Source organism: Chrysemys picta, chromosome 21 (genome assembly GCF_011386835.1).
Source record: "Chrysemys picta bellii isolate R12L10 chromosome 21, ASM1138683v2, whole genome shotgun sequence".
NCBI lineage: Eukaryota > Metazoa > Chordata > Testudines > Emydidae > Chrysemys > Chrysemys picta.
The window spans coordinates 12755210-12771539 of NC_088811.1; the positions used below are offsets into that span (position 1 = coordinate 12755210).

At 46.7% G+C, this 16330-nt stretch overlaps 1 protein-coding gene across 4 annotated transcripts in view; it reads left to right on the forward strand.

The window, feature by feature from the left end:
* The window catches only part of TNFRSF8 (TNF receptor superfamily member 8), a 39116-nt gene extending 26781 nt beyond the window's left edge, over nt 1-12335 (forward strand). For all 4 annotated transcript variants that reach the window (XM_065574922.1, XM_065574921.1, XM_065574920.1 and 1 more), the window contains 3 exons: nt 1879-1904; nt 5285-5498; nt 9015-12335. In XM_065574922.1, coding sequence (XP_065430994.1) covers nt 1879-1904; nt 5285-5498; nt 9015-9262 — 488 coding nt within the window. In that variant the 3' untranslated portion in view covers nt 9263-12335. The remainder of the gene's footprint in view (nt 1-1878; nt 1905-5284; nt 5499-9014) is intronic.
* Nucleotides 12336-16330: the final 3995 nt, after the last annotated feature.

Here is a 16330-nt window from a genome sequence, read left to right on the forward strand (position 1 = left end):
CACACCACATTCAGGTTACTTCCAGTCCCAAGAGACCAGTCACTTACCCCCAGATCAGTTAGCACCTGACAACGCCAACGCCCGTAGCCAATCCTGTAATAAACTAGCTAAAGGTTTATTAACTAGGAAAAAGGAACCAGAGAGTTATTTACAGGTTAAAACACGAATGAGTTACCATCTAAATCGTAAGAGTGACAGAGTTGTAGTGATCGGTCCATTCCAAGTGTCTTTCAGGGCAGACCCAGGAGGCAGCCCTTGGGGATCTCTGGCTTCAATTTAGGCTACTTGCAGAGTGTTTGCGCTGTCAGTTTCACCGGTGATAGTGAACCGGTGAAAGAAAAGCGCTGGTTTGTGTTCTCACTTCCACAGGTGTCAGAGAGTGTTTACATTTGCAGCACTTCCATCGCCAATGAGAGCCACACCTTGAGGGCAGCTATCCCACAGTGCAGCTCTCTCCATTCTCATGATGGGTCTCGTGGGAAGGGCGGGGGGGAGGGGTGATCGCGGGGCATCCTGGGGCCCTGCACAGCCTCCTCTCCCCAAACACTGATCAGTTCCAGCAGCTCAGCATTGCTCCAAGCAGGGGAACGTTTGCTCCATGGAGCAGCCAGCGTCACCTGGCCAGAGGATAAGTGAGCGCTTGCCAAAAAACCAGGCACGGGAGTTTCAAAGTTCCTGGGGCTTTACAGGGGGAGGGGCAGACGTCTTTTTACCGGGTGTTGGAGCAGCAGAGCTGCTGGCCGGAGTGGCCACCTAGGCACTGTGGGATATCCTGCGGAGGCTAAAAGCTCTGTAAACAGGAAGAACGTGTCTTCACTTGTACATCACCGCAAAAGCATCACCGGTAAGAGCTGTATGTCTCTTGTGGAGGTGGTTTTCTTTTTGCGGTGAAACTCAGAAGTTTCACCGCAAAAAAGTCATTGGCAAGTGTAGACACTCCCACGGTCTTTGCGCAGAAAAGGGACTTTTTCCGCTTTCGATGGCAAATGTAGACATGCTCTTCGAGGCTCTGGCACTTCAGAGGGCAAACAGCCAAAAAGATGGAACTGTTTCCTGTGGTTTTGTTTATTTCCTTCATTCAGCTTCCAAGCCCACAGGAGGAGCATTTCCCAGATGGACAGGGCCATTAACCAGTCCTTTGTATTGCAATGATTCTTGATGGCCCATCTGACTTTGATAGTCTTTCTGGATGGGCAGAGGGAGTGGGGGATGGTTTCCATGGTTGAGTTCACAAGTTCAGGGCAAAGCACAACTTACCTATTTTCTTATAGCCTGGAGAACAGACATTACAAGTGAGATTAATGCAGGCAGCAATTTACAAGCATTTCATAAAATCTCAACACTAAATACATTCTTATAAGACTAACACCTATTTTGAGCAAAACTAACATACAGTTGACCTGGTCTGGTCTCCAGCTATGAGGTTGCCAGCTCTTAGCCAATGCCGGCAGCCTGGGCAAGAACTGCCATGTGGCCTGCCAGCCTCACAATTACGTTTTACCCAGCTAACCTCCCCTTGCGATTTCAATCGAATAGTCTGTTCTATCTGGCTTTTCTTCCCTTCATAGCTGCCTTCATATCTAAATACATTCAGCAGGGCATTAATCAACGTGACTAACATCTGCCGTGCATGGTTCATTCTTTATTGAATATGGGGGGGGTTCTTTACAACTCAGCTGCATTCACTCCAAATGTGTCTGCATTTTAGTGGTGGGGAAGGAATGCAAAGGGTACTTCAGTTTGTAAAATAACTTAAAATACATCAGGGTGAAGGCTGCTGTACAAATACAAGATGAGACATTGATAGTCTTCTTGGGATTGTTAAATTAATATAAACTTACCCATGATATGTTTTTTTTCCCCCTCTTCTCATTGTAGGTTCTGATCTGATGAAGAACTGTGCAGTAAGTATGAAATAGATGCTCCCAAATCACTCCTGTTTTCTCCAAAAGGAGTAAAAAATAATTTGTGGTATTTTATAATGTCCTTTTAAACCATCATGACAACCTTTTCAGGCCAGGTCTATGCTACAGACTTATATCTGTGTAACTACATCACTCAGGGGTGTGAAAAATCCTCACCCTTGAGCAATGTAGTTTACCAACCTAACTCCTGGTGTAGACAGTGCTATGTTGGCAAGAAAGCTTCTCCCATCAACATGGTTACTCCCTCTTGCAGAGGTGGATTAACTCCACCGACAGGAGACGTCTCCCATCAGCATCTTCACCAAAGCGTTTTAAGTGTAAACCTGCCCTTCAGTTTGCCCCTTTCCATTGTAACCTCTGAGGTACATGCACGTGGGGGATGTAGCCGTACTTGTTATCTGGGGCCTGATCTTGGAATCTTTCCGCTGGCAAAATTCCCATCAATGTCATGCTGCTAATGGGAGTTCTGCTTCAGTGGGGCGTGCAGGCTGTGACCCCGTTGTCATTAGATTGGGGCAGGAACCAAAATCGCAGAGGCGAACATGCCTGATCTTTTGGGAGCAGTTTGGATCTGAACTTGGCAGTTTCGTCCCATCTCCACTTGTCACCCCCCAATGAAGTCATTGGGATTGAGCCCCCTCTGGTGCCCTTCTCTGCAGATGTGGGCAAGAGTGCTTGTCCTAAAACGGGTGTTAGGAGGATATTGTTTGCTGGGTGTGCCAGGACTGGTGTAACGACACAGATTGAAGCTGGTTAGCCAACATGACCCTCTGGAAATAATTACCCCCATCCACAGTGCAGGGATATTCCCAGTTAATACAAAACAATGCTAATGATAAAGTAAGAATTTCCCGGGCTAGAGGTGAACAAATCAAACATAAATAAACACAGTAACATTAGAGGACAGACCCTGAGCTGCAGTCAATTGTCAGGGCTCCATGGAAGTTCATGTCTTTTGTTTGTTTGTAATCTTTGACGCCTACACGGATGCCGTGCTAGTGAGGTAGGCTTTCAGCTGAGCTCTGTATTTTTAAAAGCATTTCATTTCACCTGTAAAAAATGGTTTTTAAATCTCCAATTGTAAAGCAACCTGGTTTTACAAACTTCTACTATCATTTCAATATTTCATGCCAGCTGCCCAGGAAGCTTCCTTTCGTACTTTTTCATAGAAGATGAGTCAGACGGGTGCCAAGTGCTGGGAACTTCACACTTGAAACCCCTGGCTCGGTTTTTGCTGATCTAATCGTGTGCAAACGGCAGCAGAGCTAGGAACCATCAGCAGAATTTGGCTGTGTGACAGGAAAGCTATCGCTTTGGTTAATTGGATCTTAGTTTCCCCTTTAAATAAATAATCATTAACCCCTGAGGGGGAGCTCTTCTGAGACAGGATTGCAGTGACTCTGCCTCGAAGTTCTATAACGCCAATTCAAATCCTGTGCTTGCTTGACCTTCCACAAGAGGGCAAGAACTTGCAAGAAATCAGGGGAAATTTACATGCATCTGTTTTCCTTTAAATTCATTGCCCCTTGATCACCCAGCGCTACATAATTTCACAGTGGGCTATTTGCTTCGCTCAATGCTAATTACAGAGGGAGAACAGTCTTAACACCAATCCAGCTTGAAGTTGTGATGCTTGTGATGACAGAACAAGGAGTAATGGTCTCAAATTGCAGTGGGGGAGGTTTAGGTTGGATATTAGGAAAAACTTTTTCACTAGGAGGGTGGTGAAGCACTGGAACGGGTTACCTAAGGAGGTGGTGGAATCTCCATCCTTAGAGGTTTTTAAGGTCAGGCTTGACAAAGCCCAGGCTGGGATGATTTAGTAGGGAATTGGTCCTGTTTTGAGCAGGGGTTTGGACTAGATGATCTCCTGAGGTCCCTTCCAACCCTGATATTCTATGATTCTAAGTTCTGCCTGAATACTTCCATTAAAACTAAGTTCTTCTCCCTGGGATTTCTGTTCATTACACATACAACACTCCCCTAGAGCAGGGGTTCTCAAACTGTGGGTTGTGACCCCATTTTAATGGCTGGCATTAGACTTGCTAGGGCCCAGGGCTAAAGCCAAAGCCCGAGGGTTTCAGCCCTGGGTGCCAAGGCCCAGGTTACAAGCCCCTCCCCCCCCCCTGCCAAGGGTGGTGGGGCTTGGGCAGGCTCAGGCTTTGGTCCCCCATCCTAGGGTCATGTAGTCATTTTTGTTGTCAGAAGGGGGTCACGGTGCAATGAAGTTTGAGAACTGCTGCCCTAGAGCTTTGCAAACTCTATACTCCACCGCTGAAGTGCAGCTACCGCTAGGATACAGGCTAGCAACTGCTGGTGCACAGCATGCAGTACTACAGGTGGGGAGAGGACAGTCTTGGCCGTGGGTGCTACTTCTATGAAAATGCCATCGGACGATGCAGCGCAGCAACCTCCAGATGCTTAGACAGCGGAGGTCCAGAGCGCTGAACGTCCATGACCGCAGTGTACGGTATCTAGTAACTCCCCAGGATCATTCCTGATCTGCTGCAGCCAGGTTAATCGCGGGCGACCACATGACCACCACCAGTCCGTGACAGGCAGTGACCTCATAGTCAATCTTCAGAGTTCAATGTGCAGGGACTTTGTCTCTGAGTCCAGCAACGTGACCAAAAAGGGCAAGCCGGTGGAGGCCAATGATAACTTTAATCCTCTGGAGGCCAATTCTCCGTGATATATCCCCATTGCTGATTGTGTCATGCAGAGCAGGCAGGATCTATTTAAGGTCTCATGTCACAAAGTTCATTGTATCCAATTTCTGTAGGACAGATGGTCTGTGTTTATGGGACAGGCCTGGGAACTTCGGTTCTATCACTGGCTCTGCCAAAGAGCGCACTTTTTCAGTTTGTGACCTTGGACAAGTCATTTGACTGCTCTCTGCCTCAGTTTACCCCTCGATCCGATGGGGAGTGCTATGAGACTTAAGCCATTGCTGTATTTCAAGTGCTTTAAGACGGAGTAAAAATTTTCAAAAGCAGCTAGGTTCCCAACATACAAAGATATTTAGGGTCTAAAGTTGCAGATAGGAGCCGAACCTGCTTCGGCACTTTATAAATCCCGGTAGACACCTATCAGCATCTTTAGTCACCTACGTATCTTTGTAAATCTGGCCCTAAGGGACTTAGGAGCCTAATTCAAAGGAACCTAAGCTCTGAAGTCATTTAAGCCCTCTTGAAAATTTGCCTCAACTGATGGAAGGTATTCTGTAAATACGACTATTATTCTCGCGGATTCAGAGGGATGTGGTTACTTCCAAAACTACTGCAGTCCCTCCCTGTTTTGCTTCTTGTTATGTGAGCCATAGGTTCACTGCCCTGTTCATCTCCTCTTTATGTCGACAGAAGAGGTTCAGTATGCTGAAAGCTGACAAAGAGTCAGAAGAGAGGGAGTTGTTAAACAGAATCCCTGTTGTGGAAACCAACAACAACTTGGTCTCCAGCTCAGAAAAAAATCCCAGTCCTGACTCAAGCCTGGCTGAGACGATCCAGAGCACCGGGAATGCCACAGACTACCCCACTGATTCCCGAGTGAGGGACCACACTAATAACCGAATCGGTGAGTCTCGTACGCCTTTGCAGAATAGGGTGTGTGTGTCGGGGAGGTGGGAAGGAATTCAGCCCCTTTGTATAATTAACTAGCAGCTTTTTAAAGTTTTCATTTACTGTCAGTTGCATGACTTCGGTGCCAAACATTTCCTCGAACAGTCAACCAAGCAGCACAGAATCCTGACCCGGAGTGACTGCTGCCAAAGAAAACTGCTTAAAAGGAAATCAAGAACTGCTGAGATGGAGCAAAGGGGAAAATAAGCAAAGGCCATTTCCTGTGCAGCTGGGGGCATGCCCAGGGTGGGATTAAGCAATACAGTGGGTGAAGAGTTAATGACTGAATATATTTAAAAAAAAATATTTATCGCGACTCTTCTCCAGACTGGCAAACTGTTTTTAAATCATGGTCCTATTTTTCCCGGTGAGATGTTTCACAGGCAGTTTCTGCAATGAGGCTGGAGGGGAAGATGCATTTGAGGGCCTCCTCTCCTCTGCAGAAAATCTCGAGTGATGGTGCAGATCCTCTGCTGGTATAAATTTGCAGAACTCCACTGGACCTAGGCAGATTTACACCAGCTGAGATCTGGCCCTACGTGTATATCTGAAGGAAGGACAAATCTCCATTGGAACTTGTTCTCAATTACAGGGAGACGGACGAGTGCGCAGATTTGAGTTGGATGTTACGAAATGATTTGGTTTGAGAGCTTCCCTTTATTTGTTTAAGCAGATGTGTAATGAGGAAGGGTCTTTATTAGTGACCGGGGTCATTTCAAAGCCTGGTTGTCAGATAATATGCAAAGTGAGGAAATGTGGGGTATTGCAGTGGCTCTCAACCTTTCCCGACTACTGTACCCCTTTCAGGAGGCTGATTGTCTTGCATACCCCCAAGTTTCACCTCACTTAAAAACCACTTGCTTACAGAATCGGACATCAAAATGTCACAGCACATTTCTTACTGAAAATTTGCTGACTTTCTCATTTTTACCATATAATTATAAAATAAATCAATTGGAATATATATATTGTACTTATACTTCATTGTATAATATATAGAGCAGTATAAACAAGACGTTGTCTGTATGAAATTTTAGTTTGTACTGGCTTCACTGGTGCTTTTTATGTAGCCTGTTGTAAAACTAGGTGAATATCTAGAGGAGTTGATGTACCGCTGCCCTGGCAGACCTCTGCAGACCCCTGGTTGAGAACCACTGCTGTATTGTATGCAATCCATGCTCTCTTCATGCCCGGTGCAAATGCTGAGAAACACTTTTAAGTGATGTTGATTAGAGGGCACTGTGTGGTCACGGCAGTATGGTTTTTGGAACAAAGCTCCTATACTGTACTCCACCAGGAAAGGTTATCATTAAAGTGCAGGCCTGTTGTGTGCCAGTTTTCAAACTGATAGTATGTTTGGACGTCATGGCATCCTGTCAGAGTTCTGCAAACAGCTCTGAATTAACAGTCCACAGAGAACTTGGCTGCCAGGCCTAGTTTACATAACTCACTTATTCCAGTAGCATCTTGGTGCCAGGTCATGGTACGGTATTCCATGGAAGTCCGCTCCCAATCTAAGCTACCCTGTCCTTGTTAGTGCTGACCTTTTGGAACTAAGTGCCTTTCATAGGTCCTGCAAATGCACCAGAACTTTCCCACCCTGTGAGTGATGCACTTGTAACTTCTGCAGAAAAGGACCTTTGCATCAGTAAGATGTGCCGGAACGCTTGCCTGTTGTTCCTGAGTTACAAACATACTGACTTGAGGGACAGCAGCGTTGTGAAGTTTCATCATAGAGCCAGGATGAGAAGCTGGATATGAGTCAGCAGTGTGCCCTTGTTGCCAAGAAGGCTAATGGCAGATGGACGGGTTGAAATGCAGCTTCCCTTTCCCATACTCAACTCGTCTACTCATTCACAGAAAAGAGCTGCACGAAGATGGGCTTTTCTGTGTTTTGGACTGGGTGCATATTGGATAATTATGAAGTGTTGTACTCCCCTCTATTTGGCACTGGTGAGGCCACATCTGGAATATTGCGTCCAGTTTTGGGCCTCCCACTACAGAAAGGATGTGGACAAATTGGAGAGAGTCCAGCAGAGGGCAATGAAAATGATCCGGGGGCTGGGGCACATGACTTATGAGAAGAGGCTGAGGAAACTGGGCTAGTTTAGTCTGCAGAAGAGAAGAGTGAGCGGGGATTTGATAGCAGCCTTCAACTACGTGAAGGGGGGTTCCAAAGAGGATGGAGCTCGGCTGTTCTCAATGGTGGCAGATGACAGAACAAGGAGCAATGGTCTCAAGTTGCAGTGCGGGAGGTCTAGGTTGGATATTAGGAAACACTATTTCACTAGGAGGGTGGTGAAGCACTGGAATGGGTTCCCTAGGGAGGTGGTGGAATCTCCATCCTTAGAGGTTTTTAAGGCCCGGCTTGACAAAGCCCTGGCTGGGATGATTTAGTTGGGGTTGGTCCTGCTTTGGGCAGGGGGTTGGACTAGATGACCTCCTGAGGTGGTCTCTTCCAATCCTAATCTTCTATGATTCTATGATAACAATGTAAAGTCTGTAAGGCCTGTCATCTCCAGGTACACCTCCCTGCCCTCACATGCCCCCCCCCCCCAGCACCACCGAACTGCAGTGACCTCTGGGGTGGAGTGTGCCATTCAAGTCCTAATGAAGGCCTTGAATTCCCTTTCCCATCAGGACCAGGTTTAACATGTTGGACACTACGTTCATGTCCTACAAATCTGTCCTAAAATACCCTTTCCAGCGTAGTTGATCCTGCATTGCCTGACCCCTGATACCAAGTCTCCTGTGCAAGACCTAAAAACAGAGTTCAATTATCTCTCTTGTTACAGCTATCTGAGTTTCCTGTCAATTGAAAACTTTGCTTAAAGGCAGCCTTTTCATGCCGCTATTGGCGTCGCTGTAGATTAAAGCAAAAAACCACCTAGAGCATATGCCCTGGGGTTGTAGAAGACTCTTGCATCCTGTTTGCTGGCGTTATTAATTTCTCTGGCCCTTGCAAAAGCATTGTTAAGCAGCAAACACGTCTTTCGGTTAGAGAAGAACTTGAAACATAGTTTATGTTGCTGGTGGAGGGGAAGGTGGTTCAGTAATCACAGCTGAGATTTGCAGGGGACGCGAACAAATATTGACCCAAAACTTTCTGCATGATCCAAAAAATTTGGAAATGTTATAGTATGAAATATCCAGCTCTCTTGCACATGGCCTTTCCACAGCCCTCTCTTTCATTCTCTGTGTTCAGTACTTAGATTCCAAATGAAAGGTGCCTTATGAATATCCAAGACTTACTGTTCATAACTAGTGGGGCACATACCAAAGGCCAATATGGCTTAACCATTAATTATAGAGGGGAATTATGGTCTAGATGGGCCAGATCTGCACACCTCTGAACTTTGGGAAACTTCAGATAGGCATCCAAGCGTTGCAACAGAGGGAACCGTCTCTGGCTAGCACCAGAAATGATCATTAGTAATGCTCAGGACTGATTGCTATCTGCTTCCTTCCGCAGACAAAATATACATAATGAAAGCCGACACTGTGATTGTGGGATCCATTTCGGAAGTGCCCGTCAGCAAGAACTGCGCGGTTAGAGGATGTGAAAATGATGCTAAGGCTCAAGAAAACATGGAGGAAAACGAACTTGCAATGCATTATCCGCAGCAGGAGACAGAATCGTTTCCAGGAAGTGATGTAATGATTCCGGTGGAGGAGGAGGGCAAGGAATTTCATCACCCTACCACTGCCACTGAGAAGTGATGTCTTGCAGAGAAGCTCTTGAAGACTAAAGCTACACAGATGCCAATTGTGCTAGTGATATCCAGTGCATTGGGGAGCCATGAATGCCTTATTGTCTCAGATGCTGGAAGGATGGTTGGGGGTCATGGGAGCACTTTGGTACAAGGTGTCATAGAATTGATTTCATCCAGGAAACAAGAGAATCGTCAATAGTAACAAGAAGGATTTACACTTATGGATCACATCAAATATTTCTCTCCACTTCTCCTCCGCACGTCCAGTTACAGATGGGACTGAATCCAAACCCCACGTTTGAACACTCCAAAACTCTGAGGACTTTTGGATTCTGATCCAACCCTACAGTTGCCCCATCTTCATAACTGAATGATATAAATCCATTATGAAAATTCAAGTCAGGATCCAAAGACTGAAGATTGGGGCCTATCTCTGAATCCTCTATCTGTAGTTGTGTTGTTCCTATCATTGTTGCCAATTCTTGGGATTTTATTGCTATTCTCACAACCTTTTTTTTTCTGAAAGTCCCAGCTCCTGGAGTCATGTGATCACATGAGAATCTCAGCCCTGACGGTAGTGGATAAAAGCTTGGAAACATGACCTAAGTGTGCCCTCGAGGCACAGATACTAGAGTGTAAATAAAACAAACCCAACATTTATTCATGATTTTTCTTTTTAAGCCAATCTCATGAATAGTTTGAAGCTGGACTCAAGGTGGACTTCCGTGATTAACTTTTTGATTTTGATAAAGAAAACTGACAATGAAAAGTACAAAAAGGTAAATGACTTACAGCTTGTATATATTTCCCAATACTGCATGCTTCACGGGCTCTCCAATGCAATTATGCTGTTTCAGAACCTGTCAAAGCTGCAAGACCGGACAATACAAAACCAGACACTACTAGATAGACATAACATGATAGAAATAAAATAGGAGAAGACATACATGAATAGGGAGAAGAGGGAAGAGGAGTCCAAGAGGGAGGGGAAAAGAGAATGGAGTCTGGCATTCTTTGAGCCCTCTGTACATGTGTTTTATCCAAATGTATCTAAAAAAGGGGTCCACGTTTCTTTCAATTCAGACTCCAGGGTTTTGATGTTTGGGATTGGCAGTGCTACTACATCATGGCCTTCTCCAGTACAAGCCAAAGGGTTTTGAATATTTAGATGTTGTACTGAAAGTGAACTTTGCCTCCGAGTCTGAATTAAGCAGGCCTGGCGAATATGGATATGGTTGTATAAGGAAAACAAAAGGTTTTCCAAAACAAACAAAGATTTTTTTTTTTTTTAATGCCACATTGCTGGTTTCCTAAAACCATGCCCGTTTCTGCTGCGTTTGGAAGAAGTGCAGGTGGTGATCTGGGAAGCGCTTATTTACATATTATTTTTTAAAAAAACCTCTCAAGTTTTGTGATCAAATTACGCAAGATGCTAAACTCTCATGCTGCTAAGTCTATAATTGTAAATGTAATGCATCAGTGCTGACCGCGCTTTCACATGATTATGGAAAATGAGTTACATGACAAAGTGTTTCTTGATAGGTTTAACAACAACAACAACAACAAAAGAGGACCCACAGAATTACTACCGACTCAGTAGTTTTTATATTGGACAGAATACAGTGACGGATAATTGTGCTTCTCTAGTGCATTCATAAGAACGGTCATACTGCATCAGACTAATGGTCCAGCAAGCCCATTATCCTGTCTCTGACAGTGGCCAGTGCCAGATGCTTCAGAGGGAATGAACAGAACAGGGTAATTTCAAGTGATCCATCCCCTGTCCACCAGTTCCAGCTTCTGGAAGTTGGAGGTTTAGGGATACGTGAAGGTTGGGGTTGCATCCCTGATCATCTTGACTAATAACCATTGATGGACCTATCCCCCATGAATGTACCCAGTTGTGTTGTGAAAGCCAAAAGTATCCCCCCACAATACATTCCCCAGGCTGACTGTGCATTGTGTGGAGAAGTATTTCCTTATGCAGGGCTTAATCTGTGCCAGTTCAGAGCCCTGTCACCTCTGGGCTTGGCAGTTCAGAGCCCTGTCACCTCTGGGCTTGGCAGTTCAGAGCCCTGTCACCTCTGGGCTTGCCCTGTCAGTTACCTCTTTCATTACAAATTAAGCACTGTCCTTATGTTAGTTTTCAACCTGCCGTTTATCTGAGACTCAGTGCACTTTCCAAACATTGGTTAAGCCTCGCGTGACCCATGTGATGGAGAGAAGAACTATGTTATGGTTGGGACCAGAGGCACAGAGAGTGTGACTTTCTGAGGACGCAGTAAGGCAGAGCAAGCCGGAGAATCCCACCATCCTGACTCGCTGCCTCTAATTCATTTGCAAAATGGCGCTAGGCCCAAACATGGGCAGCTCCTTCACATATTCCTTCTTGAATTCTCCTTTCCTCTCCAGAAATCTTCTGTGCTGCTCAACACCAGTTGCTATTGCTGCTGCACGTGTCTTCGGCTCCTCTGCAAAGTTAAAGAAACCTCTGGTGTGGGCCTGCTCTGTTGTACTTGTTTGTTACATGCAGAAGACATGCTGCTCCTAAAACTAAAAGGTAACAGTCTGGGTCTCTACTGTTCTTAGTACTCGTCTTCAGTGGAAGTTGCACATGGTGGTGAAGACGGAAGCAAATCGAAATAACATTTCTCGCTAAAACTTCTTGATATTGTGCAGCAGAAGGCCAGCTCACCAAATATTGTCGTTAAACTAAGATGCAAGAAGGAAGTGAAACCACAGAGGACAAAATTTGCCCAGACTTTCTTCATTTTAACCACGGGTGCCTCATTGTTTCCCAGGGCTCAGCATGGGTTATGGAGAAATGACTCTTCTTTCAGCTATGAACACCGACGCGGTTCTGAATAACAATGCTCATGTGACTGTGATTGTAAGGGTTTTCCACAATAATGGAATTAGTTATAGAGGTGTGTGCCCTGTGCATATGTTAATCTGGTTAATACAATAGTTTTTTCAAGGGGGATTGAATGCATTTTTTTGCTAGATCTAGTGTAGTTGGTTAAAATGACAATTTTGCTAACTTTTGTAATGGAAAAAATTAAATGTGGATTAGCCTGTGGGCACACTTTGCTTTTTGATATTCTTGATGAAAGTTTGTATAAAGTGCCCTGTAATTAAGCAAGTGTTAAAGAACCAGATGGGTCCCAGGAAAATGAAAAGGTTTTTTATTTTTTCCTGTTTCAAAGACCAAACAATTTTAACCTTTAAGACAGCAGTTTGGCAGCTGCAGGTTCCCTCATCACCAGGGAATGCAATTCACATCCAAAGGGTCTGATTCTCGTTCCCATTAAGCAGGGATGAATGTAACTTAAAAGACGTACCAGTACTCCGGAGTCCTGAGCGGGGGGCGGGGCCTCAACCCGAAGAGGCGGGGCCTTTAAATCCCCGGGCCCTTTAAGTCTTGATTTAAAGGGCCCAGGGCTCTAGCTGTGGTAGCGGCAGGGACCCCCAGGCCCTTTAAATCACCCCTGGAGCTACCAGCTGCAGAGGCGGCTGGGAGCCCCGGGGCTAGGGGGCCATTTAAAGGGCCTGGGGCTCCAGCTGCCACTACTGCAGTGGAGCCCCAAGCCCTTTAAATCGCTGCCTGAGCCCCGCTGCTGGAGCCCCCGGGGTAATGGCGGCAGCCCAGGGCTCCAGTGGTGATTTAAAGGGCCAGTGGCTCCCGGCCGCAGGAGAGCCCCGGGCCCTTTAAATTGCTGACGGACCGCCAGGAGCTCCTGGCTGCCGCCGCTACCCCGGGGCTTGGGGCTCTGGCGGAGATTTAAAGGGCCCGGGGCTCTGACCGCCGCTACCGCCCCTTTAAATCCAGCAGCGGCCAGAACCCCAGGCCCTTTAAATCCCTGCCAGAGCCCCTGGAGTAGCAGTGGCAGCCGGGGGCTCTGGTGGTTATATAAAGGGCTCTTTAAATCACCGCCTCCGCCACCCAGGGGCTCTGGCAGCAGGACTGTGGTGGCAATTTAAAGGGCCTGGGGCTCCGGCCGCTGCGGGGAGCCCCAGGCCCTTTAAATCGCTGGCCTGGGGAAGCTGGTACGGTCCGGCCCAGCGTACCGGCTTACCTTCACCTCTGCCATTAAGGCTTATTTACACAATTTGGGCAGAAGCTTTCAAGAAGTTTTCATCTGGGTGTCAATAAACTTCAGTGTAAATTCAATTCAGGCTCAGAACGGAAAGTTCCCCTTTCTAATTAGAACAGAAGGGCAGATGTAGCCATAGAGATCTTGTGCTAAAATGTATTGCGTGCACCAGAGGTAATGTATAAAATATAGCTATAGCGTTGTGACGGGAGGGGGTAAAGGTAAATTTCGGACATCACAATCATCTTCTTCACAAGGGCTGAGATATTAGATTGAGGGAACTTACTTATTTCCTCCCCCCAAACAACCCCCAAGTTCAAACCTGTGTGTGTGCCTAAGAAAAAATGGAGCAGAACTGGGGAGCGGGACAAAGAGAGTGAGGCTGGCCCTGGGTTAATGCTATGGTTTATTTTAATTAGGGTGAGATGGAGACAGGACCAAGGCCGCTGCAGTCACTGAGAGTCTTTCTGATCTTAGTAGGGGTTTGCACACTTATTCGCTTTGGTAGGCCGAGTGTATCGCATACACCAGGGCCTCCTGGCATCCCTCCATTCCCTCCAACGAGTTCCCTAGGCACCCCTCTCCCATTCCCCTCTATTTCAGGGACTCCCTGAAACTCCCCACAATCTCCACCTGCTAGTGGCTTTTTGGGCACACCCATTCCTTCTTCCCCCTTCCCGGTGGCAAGTGTTTATATAACTTCCGTTCTCTCCTTCCCCCTATAGCAGGGTCCCCCGTTCCAGCTCCATGGCAGGTGCTTTGTGTGAACCTTCATTTTCCCCCTTGTCTACCATGCCAGCAGGCCCCTTTCCCCTCATATAGGGATCCCCCAATATACCTTCTTGTCAGTGGCTGTGCACACACACACACCCACACCCCCCCCAAGATAGGAGTACTGGATTGAAGAGCTGAAGCCCAGATACTCAAATGAGTGCTGAAGTGTGAACCAAATTTATCCTTCATGGAGCATGAGATTACATCATAGTTTATGATGTTCAGTCTGCACCTTGCCTCCCCTGGAATGTATGTAATAGCTGATTTATTACCCTGCAAATAACCACTGGAGCAATTTCACAGATGTTTGTACAGTGACCGTGTGGGTTGCTTAGAGTGTGATTCCCACCCCCCCCCCCCCCACATCACAAGTTTTAAAAGCATATTTGGTGGATGATGAAGCTGTAGAAGGGATTGGAAAAAAGCTGGAATGTTAAGAGAGGCAAAATAGCAGATCAGAGAAATAAATAATGAAAGGGAAACAGAAAAGGGACCAATGAGCTGGAGAAATTCCCGCTGAGACTACACTTCCCATCTCCACTCCACCCTGCTGTATTGTTCCTATCTTCACCCCTTCCCCCTAATCTGAACCCCACCTTCTCTCCCTTCCCAAGAGGTGACTTAAAGACTGTGGGAATATTCCCATGAGTAAGGGGAGTAGTGTTTGGCCCATAAAACATGACAGTTTTTGCTACAGAGTAAATTCAGACACGGAAACATTTATTATACTCATAGGCTGTGTCTACAATGGGAAAATGTATCTTGATGTCAAATATGACAGGGGCTAGTGTAGAGCAGGACAAAGCATGTGTAAAAACTTACTAGCTGGTCACGGTTTTCCCCACTCCCACCCAGGGATTGTGTTACTCAGTCATGGTTAACTCTGGAGAGGAGCGGGGCATTAACCACAATCAGCTACCATGTTTTTAAACATGCCCTGTCTCTGTCTACACTAGGTGCTAAGTCATGTTTACTCTCATGTTTTAAAGCCAGTTAGCTGGTCATAGTTAACCTTGGAAAGGTACCCTAGGGTTAATCACAAGTAGCAGACCTGTTCTTAAACACCATTCTCTTTGTCTGACTAAAGACAAAATGGTGCTTGGTAGCTAGGTAACATGTTTTCTATCATGAGTCACTTCCCCAGTGTACACAAGGCCCCAGGGATTAGATTCCCATCAGATAGGTGTAGCTGATTGTACTGCAGTTCATGGGTGGAGTGCTGGAAGGGAAAAATGTGTCATCTGCTCTGGAGGAATCTGTCTAATCCGGGCAGTAGTGACGAAGGGCTTGTCTACACTTACAGCACAGCAGCTGCACCACTGTAGTGCTTAGTGAAGATCCTACCTACGCCCATGGGGGGGGGGGGGTCGCCCATTAGTGTAGTTCAGGGGTTCTCAAACTGGGGGTTGGGAGCCCTCAGGGGGTCGCAAGGTTATTACATGGGGCGGTCGCGAGCTGTCAGCCTCCACTTCAAACCCCGCTTTGCCTCCTGCATTTATAATGATGTTAAATATATTTAAGTGTTTTTAATTTATAAGGGGGGGGGGTTGCACTCAGAGTCTTGCTGTGTGAAAGGAGTCACCAGGACAAAAGTTTGAGAACCACTGACGTACTTAATCCTCCTCCCTGAGAGGTGGTAGCTATATCAGTGGGAGAAGGCTTCTTGTCGACACAGCTCTGTCTACACCAGGAGTTTGGTCCGCTCGGGATAACTGCGTCGCTGAGCAAACCGGAGTTATACCCACACGTTTGTAGTGTAGACAGGGCTACATCAGGTGGAAAGGGCCTCACTTTAGTATTGCCCCCCCCAAATCCCATTCATCTCATTTAATGAGAACTCTTTACCCCCTGTATTAGTGCAGGTTGGGGTGGGATATTTTTGGTTTGTGGAAACAATGCAAGGCAAGCAGTAGTCCTGAGCGGGCAGCAAAAATATTCTTGCTTTGGGCTAGCGCTGGCCCTGAGCTGGCCCAAGCCTTGGGGGAGCCCCATTTGCCCTGCCCTAAGCCCAAGGCACCTGCGAGCCGAGCCATCCTGCGCCATGCAGAGACGGGACTGACCTTTGGGGGATTGGATCAGCCTCCTGCAACCCCACCTCGGATATTTCTGCCCCCCTCAAGTACTTCCCACCCTGCAGGGCCGCAGCTGCCCCCGCTCCAGGCAAGGCAAGGAGTGCTTGGGGCGGGAGGTAGGATGCCAGATAGCAA